This window comes from Bison bison, unplaced genomic scaffold (genome assembly GCF_000754665.1).
Source record: "Bison bison bison isolate TAMUID 2011002044 unplaced genomic scaffold, Bison_UMD1.0 scf7180017851653, whole genome shotgun sequence".
NCBI lineage: Eukaryota > Metazoa > Chordata > Mammalia > Artiodactyla > Bovidae > Bison > Bison bison.
The window spans coordinates 94,046-104,614 of record NW_011482226.1 but is presented as its reverse complement, the minus strand read 5'-3'; the positions used below and the strand labels follow the sequence as shown (position 1 = coordinate 104,614).

At 36.1% G+C, this 10,569-nt stretch overlaps 1 protein-coding gene across 1 annotated transcript; it reads left to right on the top strand.

The window, feature by feature from the left end:
- Positions 1-4,342: 4,342 nt before the first annotated feature.
- On the top strand, positions 4,343-5,284 carry LOC104996836 (olfactory receptor 4K13-like). Its single transcript, XM_010851226.1, has one exon. It carries the CDS (start codon positions 4,343-4,345, stop codon positions 5,282-5,284), a length of 942 nt encoding a protein of 313 aa, XP_010849528.1.
- The last annotated feature ends 5,285 nt before the right edge of the window (positions 5,285-10,569 follow it).

Below are 10,569 nucleotides of genomic sequence, written 5' to 3'. Positions count from 1 at the left end.
AAGACCTTAACTAACACCTCACCAAAGAAGTCATACATCATGTATCATCAGGATCATGCAAATTAAATAGTAATAAAACACTACTACACAGTTATGAGAATGGTCAAATTCCAGAATACCGATGACACCAAGTGCTGGCAAAGATGTGGAAACACAAGAATTCTCATTCACTGCTGGTGCGAATGCTAAGGGTACAGCCACCTCAAAAGACAATTGGTGGTTTCTTACAAAACTAAGCATATTTTTACAGTATACTTCAGCAGTTGTGTTCCTTTGTATTTACTCAAATGCACTGAAAACTATCCAGAAAAAATGCACACAGATGTTCAGAGCAGTTTTCTTTATAAGCACCCAAACTTGAAATCAACCAAGATGTTCTTCATTAGGCTTACGGTTAAATAAACTATGATATATCTAGACAATGGAATTTTATTCAGTGCTAAATATAAACGAGCTATGAAGCCATGAAAAAGCTTGGAGAAAAATGCATATTGCTAAATGAAAAGCCAATCGAAAAAGTTTACGTATTGTATAAGTCTAATCATATGACATTCTGGAAAAGGAAAAACTATGGAGACAGGAAAAAGGTCTCTAGTCAGTGAATGGGGGGTGGGGAGAAGGAAGACTAGATGGAACAGAGGGGATTTTATGGCAATGAAACTAATCCATATGATTCTATAATGATGTCTATATATCATTATAGATTTGTCCCAATCCATCCAATGTACAATCAAGAGTTAACTATAGTGTGAAGTATGGATTTTGAGTGACAGTTATATGTCAGCATAGGTTCATCATTTGTAACAAATGCACCGTAGTGCAAGATGTTGATAATAGGGGAGGTTATGGATGTGTGAAGGAAAATAGCATGTGTATGGAAAATACCATTTTCTCAATATTGCCGTGAACCTAAACCTGTTCTAAAAAATAAAGTTTATTTTTAAAAAAGGAGAAAAATAGGTAAACTTGAAGCAGATTTGTCTACACATATCTTTAAATGGAAAAGGAAATATAAAATTAAGTGGAATGAACTTATTTAATTACAATGATATAAATAATTATCTCACATCCTTTATCAATAAATTCCAAGAGATTAAAGTTAAAACATGGGAAAAGTTCACTTTTAATAAAATTTAGAATTAAAATTATCTAGACTGAATATTCATATTTTGCCTGAATAGATCATAAATGTTTACTGTAGAAAAGAAACTACAGCTAAGACAAAACATCATACAAAAAAACACAATTCACAGCTAGCGATATCTTTCAATACTCTCTTGATTATTTGTTGATATCTTTAAAGTATTGTCAATTTGAGAGGTGAAAAATGATTTCTCATGTTCTGCAGTGGCAAAGTGTCTTTGAACAATCCCAATTACTTCTTATGGCCAGTCTCTGAGGACTCTGAAACAACCAAATGAGGTTTCTCCTCTATATCACCCATCAGGGAATACTTTTATATACTGTTGTCTTTTGAAGTTCAGAGAGGAAAGTCTTTGGATGATGAAGATAAGCATTCAGGATTTCATATATATTTTTCAATACTTTCTTGATTATTTATTGATGTCTTTAAAGTATTGTCAATTTGAGAGGTAAAAAATGATTTCTCATGTTCTGCAGTGGCAAAAGTGTCTTTGAACAATCCCAATTACTTCTTACAGCCAGTCTCTGAGGACTCTGAAACAACCAAATGAGGTATATGCTTTATGTCACCCATCAAGGGATACTTTTATATACTGTTGTCTTTTGAAGTTCAGAGAGGAAAGTCTTTGGATGATGAAGATAAGCATTCAGGATTTCATATTGACTTTACTTCTGAAGTCCAACAGGTAAGTCACATAATCCTGACATGTTTCTCTGCCTATATACCACACCTATCACAAATTTTATTTACGATGTAAGTGTGTCCGTCCATACTGATGAATTCAAATGCCAAAATAATAACTGAAAGAAGGGAGGGAAAGGAGACCTTAAACTGGAAAAAATTTGATTTTTATAAAAATGGAAAAAAGATACAAAAGTCACTCTCATGATGTTTACAGGGAATCAAGATAATAATACAGCAATCCAGGCTACATAATTTATCTGTACAGAAAAAGGATCTAGGCAAGCTTAAATTCTTTGGTTATACTTATCAGGCTGGTTAAATTCTTGTTTGAATTATTTCATAATGTAGAGAAAATTGTATATTTGTTTCTAGGGATGCAATTATTAAAAGAGAGTTAAGAAAACTGCAAGGATAAAATGTCTGATTCATGGCTTGAAAAAAATCATAGAAAGTCACCACTTCCAAAATATTGATGCTATTATTACACTTGTCAGAAATTTTAGAGAGGAATATACAACTATCTTCTGATAACAGTCTGAAAATAGCCATATATTTAAACAAATATTAATTGTTAAAAAAAAGCTGAGAGAAATCACCTTGTCTGAGATCTTATCTTTGTCCAGTTCATTGTACCTATAAATCTATTTGCTTATTTGCAAACTTTAGAAAAACAAAGCCATCCAAGACTGTAGCTTGGATAAGATAACATCATTGTCTTGTGTTAAGAGTACAAAGCACAAAGAAGAATATAGATTTTCATTTTCAATTCCATTATTATGTGAAAAGAAGAAGTTTTATGCTACTCTGAGTGATGCTGTCAAGCATAATGGTTAGAGTATGGGCCACTTATGATCAAATGTGTGTCTTAATGTACATAAACTTACATACATAAGTGTATATAATTAAATGCTCCTTACGGTTAACTACAAATACTGTACTTCTAACATTTAAACGGTGTGATGGAAAGGCTAAGGGTACATGGATTATCAAATATGCCCTATTTTGTCTTCTCATTTTGGCCTTAGGTTTGGCTCTAGGCTCTGAAGAAGGCCAGAAAAGCACTGAAGATGATCAACAAGCCTGGAATAGATTTGAAAAATAGACCTAAAATCAGATAAGCAGGGGAGGCGCTGAAATAAGTAACTTTATGTAGACTGAGCACTGACCTCTGCCCCTTCCGTGTAAGTGTGTACTTGAAATTTTTTTAATTTAGTGTAGCTGAGTTAACTTCAGTCAGTAACACAATATCATGAGTCTATCTATCCTTGACAAGATTAAATGTCAATTAAATGAAACTTAAGGTAGATTACTATGAGGAACGTAGGTCCAAAGAGGATAAGAAATTAACCTGAAAATACTACTCTGCTCAAACAATACATCATTAACTTTTTTGAGTTTAGAATCACAATGATAAAGTATTCCCCTTACTCCTTACATCTCTTTAAGACAGACAAGTTGAACATGAGTACCATGGAATCTTCACTAGTTTATAGTCTTAATGATTTTGGTATTTCTATAGACTCACTATATGTGAAAATATATGAATTGAAAAGAAGTATCAGATAAAATGATCATTTGATTCAATTATGCAACAATTGGCTGAGAATGCACAAATAAGATACAGTTACTTGTCTGACCACATAGACCAAAGAGTTAGACAAATATGTGAGATGAACATCTGATATTTTGAGAGTCAATCCAAGTCATTCAAATCTAAAATCTCAGTAATTTTGTTAACTACTATATAGCTGTCTCAAAATTCAACTTTCTATCATAATATAATCACAGTCATACTCATCATTAGTCCTCTTCAGGAAATATAATGCACATCATGCAATTTCAGCAGTATCTTTTTAATATGGTACACATTTTTACTACATAGTGTATGCAAGCTCAGTCACTCTGTCGTGTCTGACTCTGTGTGACCCCATAGATTATAGCCTGTCAGACTCCTCTGTCGGTGGAATTTTCTAGGCAAGAATGCTGGAGTGGCTTTCCCTTTTCTACTTCAGGGGATCTTTTCAACCCATGGATCAAACCTGCTTCTCCTGAACTGGCAGGCAGATTCTTTCCCACTTTCCATGGAGTGCCACCATGGAAGCTCCAATGTAGGATGTAACAAAATATGTCAGTAAATATATTATATGAAACCCACAAAAGAAAAAATCTATTCCCCTAATGCTTTTGAAAACTCGAATAAAGTAAGTGGTTATACAGAGTGTAGTCTGGAGCTGAACACGAAGGAAGACAAGTTTGCTCAATGTCTAGCTGATCTTGCCTTGCACTAACCCAGAGAAAAATGTAATCTAGTTGATTTCATAACCACCACACGTTTATGGTCTTGTGGTTCTGTAAGATATCTCCAGTTGCAACATATATACAAAGCAGTCATGTTATAAAAAGGGTTACTTTCCTGAATAAGAAATAGGATGATTAAGACTAGATTCCCTGACCTGCTAGTCCCTATCACATACTGTTTGCTTTCCTTTTCAGAAAGCTTCTGCAGAAGGATGAATGGATCTTCTGAATAACAGATCAAGTGTTTCTGAGTTCGTTTTGGTGGGACTTTCTACTTCTCAAGAAACTCAAATACTCTTTTTCGCAATCTTCTTTCTTGTCTACGTCGCCATCATCGTAGGAAACCTCCTCATTGTCATCTCTGTGATAGTTGATAACCATCTTCACTCCCCCATGTATTTCTTTCTGGCAAATTTATCATTCTTTGATTTATGTCTTTCTTCTGCTGCAACTCCCAAAGTGATTTCAGACTTCCTTAGAAAACACAAGACCATCTCCTGGTGGGGCTGCATGACCCAGATGTTCTTTATGCACTTCTTTGGGGGTGGAGAGATGTCTCTTCTGATAGCTATGGCCGTTGACAGGTATGTCGCCATATGCAAACCCTTGCACTACAAGACCATCCTGAGTCACAGGGTGCTCACTGGGTTTCTACTGCTCTCATGGGTGATCGGGCTTATCCATACCACAAGCCAGATGGTTTTTACGGTGGGTTTGCCTTTCTGTGGTCCCAATGTATTGGACAGCTTTTTTTGCGACCTCCCCCTGGTCATCAAGCTTGCCTGCACTGATACTTACATCCTAGAGCTCTTGGTGATCGTGAACAGTGGGCTCTTGTCCCTGATCTGCTTCATTCTCTTGCTCATATCCTACATTGTCATGCTGGTCACGATCTGGAAGCACTCCTCCAGTGCATCCTCTAAGGCTCTGTCTACACTCTCTGCTCACATCACTGTAGTCACTCTCTTCTTTGGCCCTGCTATCTTCATTTATGCTTTTTCATTTAATAGTTACTCTGTAGATAAATTTCTTTCTGTGTTTTACTCTATCATCACTCCTCTCCTTAATCCAATTATTTATACTCTGAGGAATCAGGAAATGAAGGCAGCCATTAAGAGACTGAGCAACCATCATATTGGTTCCTGGCTCACCCCCTAAATATTATCTGTTGTATATGATCGTTTTTTGTTCTCTGCAATTTGGGGGTTGTTATTGTTACTGTTTAGTTGCTCAGTGTTGTCCGACTCCTGCAACCCCATGAACGGTATCCCAAAAGGCTCCACTGTCCATACAGTGGGTTACCAAATCCTCCTCCAGGAGATCTTCTTTATCCAGGGATTTAACCCCTGTTTCCTAGACTGGCAGGTAGATTCTTATGGCTGAGACACCAGGGAAGACCATTTAAATATTTCTTCAAATAATTGAAATCAAATGTTAAATAATATTAAATTTCTACCTTACAAAATGTGAAGAATATTAAGGTATCTTTTTATTTTACTGGAAAATATTCTTAGCACAAATGTAATACATAAATAAGCTTGCATTCATTACCTCCTTGTCTTAGAATTCAAGGGAACCCTTATGAATGTTTAAAATATATAATACACATACATGGTTATCACACAACACTGCTCTCTGCCTTGCAGAGAATAATAAGGAGGCATCCATATTAGGTGTGGTGATGTTAGAAGATCATGTTAAGAAATCTTCACAGAAATGCATTAAGAAAGCTAAAGAATAGATATTTGAGTGGGAAAAGAGCATTCCAGGCAGAAGGGCCAGTTTATATGGATATTGTAAATTGAGAAAGTCATTTTAGGTACCGAAGACAGACATTTATGAGGGAGGTTGATGAATAAAAGGAAGAAAGACCTGTGCAGAGATTATATATAGAAAGGTAGAGACTAGAGTATTCAGGCCTCGTGAATCCTAGTTTTTAGCAATATAAAGCAATTAAAGAGTTTTGCGAATGGGAGGTTTGAGAATAGATTCAACATACTTCTAAGGTGTCATGAAGGCTTGTCTTCTTAAGTGGAGAATAAATTGTAATAGAAATGAACTCAGAGAAAATAGTGGGCTATTTCAGGTTACAAATCTGAATTTATTAATGATTCAGTGAGTTTATGGAAACATTGCAAAGAGTCCTTCTAAAGACTTATTGGAAACCTAAATTATGCAAACATCTTCAGGACCACTTCTTTTGATGTATTTTGTTAACATATTGCAAAACAAGGAACCTGGAATAAGGCATATTTTCTCTCCTTATTTTCATCTCATTTGTTTTTTCCCCTGTGTTAGATTGTATCTGCCTGTAGGGAAAGAGCAAATTAGCCAAGATGGCATGGTCAGGCTCTCTCACCCTACAGCCTCGTGCTCTTGCCCCACATTTTGCAGATAATGATTATGTAACAGCTCTGATCACTTGGAGCACTGCACATTCACATCACCAGGTGCTGCTTGCCTGTGGGCTACTTTGTGTGATACAGATATATGAACTCCACCTAGAGAGCAGAGGCATTACTGCTGCATCACGGCTGTGTCCACTGGGTAAGCCACGACAGGAGAGAAGATAGCGTGTCTGCTGCTACCACGGCCACATCAGCCAGGAGAGAATACAGTTATGGCCTCTTGCCAGCCAAGACAGAGGCTGTGCTGTGGTTTTCTTCCAGCTTCCCCACTTGTACCTTGTCTATCATGGGTTCAAGGAACAGAGAACACAGTATGAATAGCGAGACAATTGGCATCATGAACAGGATAAGAAGCAAGACACTGCCCAGTTTTAGTTTGACCTTAGACATTGTGCACCTAATATTTCAGTTTATTCTGAAAAATTATATGTGTACCATCCTTAACCACTGGTATGGGTAATCTTATCTGGATATCAATATTATGCTCATATTATCCTTCTAATTTCTATTTTTAAGAATGATCTGCTCTCTTGCAAACATCCCCTCAAAGGTCATGCTATGTTGAGGTATATATCTCCTTAGTGGAAATATTTTTTTAATGGCAATTCTAATTGCTAGCAGTTGCCTGGAGAACTACATTGAAAAAAATTCTGAGGTTCCATTAGAAAGAATAAGAAATTTATTAGCAATATTTACTATGGGCTTTGGAAGTGAATCATATTTATCATATATTTACAACCCTCACTTTCTTGTAACCTTTTCAAGAGGATTGTAATTGAGGAGACATGGCAGAATTACATATAAGAATAAAGACAGAAAAATTCCTCAAATAGGTGAAATCCTCTGCAGTCATGTACTGCTACTCAGATAGCCCCTAGAATTTTACCTGCTTAATTATGTTTTACCATAAAAGTTTTACTGTAGTAACCTCCATAATATTCTTTTAATACTGTTGATCTATCATGAAGTTAAACATAATTGTAAAAGACTGCATGAAATTCCAAATCTGCTAAACTCCACAAACTAATCACTTCTGCTGCTGCTGCTGGTAAGTCGTTTCAGTCATGTCCAACTCTGTGCGACCCCAGAGAAGACAGCCCACCAGGCTCCCCCGTCCCTGGGATTCTCCAGGCAAGAACACTGGAGTGGGTTGCCATTTCCTTCTCCAATGCATGAAAGTGAAAAGTGAAAGTGAAGTTGCTCAGTCGTGTCTGACTCTTAGTGACCCCATGGACTCCTCCGTCCTTGGGATTTTCCAGGCAAGAGTACTGGAGTGGGGTGCCATTGCCTTCTCCAGTCACTTCTTCTTCTTTTTTTAAAAATTTTATTTAACTTTACAATATTGTATTGGTTTTGCCATATATCAAAATGAATCTGCCACAGATATACATGTGCTAAATCATTTATTGATTACCCTGGTGAAGGTCAGGGTTTCCCTGGTGGCTCAGACAGTAGGGGTTCTGCCTACAATGTGGAAGACCTGGGTTCAGTCCCTGGGTCTGGAAGATCCTCTGGAGAAGGAAATGCAACCCACTCCAGTACTCTTGCCTGGAAAATCCCATGGATGGAGGAGACTAGTAGGGTACAGCCCATGGGGTGGCAGAGTCGGACATGACTGAGCGTCTTCACTTTACTTCACCGGTGAAGGCCTCCTCTGCTGTTCTAGCTTATGAGTGTGTGTGCTTCTTTCTCTTTCTCTCTCTCTTATTCCCTTAGAGAGTAAAAGGAAAGTTTTCTCTGTGCTAAGAACTAGTTTATAGTCTATGAATTTCCTTATATGCCTTGCTCTATGTGGATCTATTTATTTCAATTCTAATTGAATAAATGCATTCAATTATCAAATTATAAATATTCAGACTGGTAAAGTCAAATGAATAGAATTACAGTTTTCTCAAGTCCATCATCTATGGTAGATCTATTTTCATAAATTTGCTTACCCTCTACCAACCAAAACACTTAAGTTAATGCTTTTTTCTGGAAAGCACTTATTAGGGAGACTCCACACAACTCATACACTTGGTGAATTCATAATCAACTTAAATAATGAGAGACTAAGTCCTTGCTCTGAACTCTAGAGACAACTAACTAGCACCTTTACTCTGATAATTCCCTCTGGGCGTTAATCACTAGTCTACACCTTATGTATGTGTTTTGTGTCCTTTTTTTTTTTTGACCTGCAAATGATTGTCATGTATATCCACAGAGGCAAAAAGATAAATATATATTCAGAATCTCACTGTGTCTATGTATCTTTGAAGAGGCCATTCTTCAGCTAGAACTGGTAGGTTTAAATAGCAGTGCTAATAACATAGAGAAACTATATACTTTAATAAAGGAGAAGACTTTGTATACGAAACCTAGAAATTAATGAAAACCAGATTATTCTGATCATGAAGGCAATGGTAAAATACAACTTAGGCCAGATAGCATCTGGACAAATTTACCCAGTCTTAATAAGAAGAAAGCCAGTCTGTGATGGATAAATACCACTGACATCCTGATCTAAGCGGTCAGTTTTATAATTTGAGTTTGTATTTTGAGAACATAAATTTGAGTCTGTTTATTGTTTAACCACTATTGGATAAAAAGACAAAATAATTTAGAATATCGGAAAAGGCCATGGCACCCCACTCCAGCACTCTTGCCTGGAAAATCCCATGGACGGAGGAGCCTGGTAGGCTGCAGCCCATGGGGTCGCTAGGAGTCGGACACGACTGAGCGACTTCACTTTCACTTTTCACTTTCATGCATTGGAGAAGGAAATGGCAATCCACTCCAGTGTTCTTGGCTGGAGAATCCCAGGGACAGGGGAGCCTGGTGGGCTGCGGTCTCTGGGGTCGCACAGAGTCGGACATGACTGAAGCGACTTAGCAGCAGCAGCAGCAAAATAACAAAAAATTGGTTTCATCTTTGGCTATATTTAACATCTTTGACAAGTCCGAAATGTAGTCTAATAAAAATTGCATATCAAGAAAATGCAAAACATTGACTTATTTTATTTTATGTTCATTTAATTTTTTCATGTTTTTACTGTCCTACATTGGATATTTACTTCAGCTGAGAAAACTTATGGAATTCTAAATTAAATGTGATTAATTTAAATCAATATTTAAAAGATTTCCCCTCAAGTCTATATTTATTTTTCTGAAGTAACAAACCTTCTATTCAAAATGATTGTCTAATTATACTGCTAATGTATTTGTTTTGGCGATTTTGTAACCTAAGGACTATTTCCAATTTTTCTAAACTTACCACCCTTTTCTACCTACATTTATAACAAATACATACTTTAATATTTTAAACTTGGTCAATATATGGGAAAAGAGTTCTTGGGGCACATATAATGTTGGCACTTTTTCTACCAACTGTACAAGCTTATTTTTTAATTAGGAAAATATTTATAATGGTTATTTTGGCAGAAAATCTGAACGTTCACATGTCAAACATTTTTTGTGTTAAGTGAATATTACCCCTGGGTTACCTAATCCATATACAGCTTAACACTATGAGGACAAATAATCATTAAAAAATTCAAGATCAATAGAAACTTCACAGCCTTTTTTTTCTTAACAAAAGAGCTTCCAGTTACATATCTCCGCATACATAAGTGCTTTTATGAAAATGTGTAGAAAGGTTCTATTACTGAATATAAACAAAGAATATTAAACATAGTTTTCTTTCTTCAAGTTTGCACCACAGTTGAACTAATAATTTTTATTCATTCGGTCACATAATAGCACAGAAAGAGCTAGGCTCCCCAGTCACAGGCAATCATCCCAGTCTCAGAAATTTCTGCTAGACAAAAACCAAACCTTGCCTGATTGAGCGTTATTCAATTATTTTTTCATTCCTTTTCAGTTGAATATGATTTGTATAAATACATACCACTCAAAAATTTAATTTTTTTCATGTGAATTTTAAACTGTGCTTCAAGTTAGCAATAACTGCATTATTTTTCTGATTCTAACTTATTTTTACCTGTGTATGAGTAGAAGAGTAAGTATTTTAAAAATATTTCACATTTGACCATATGTA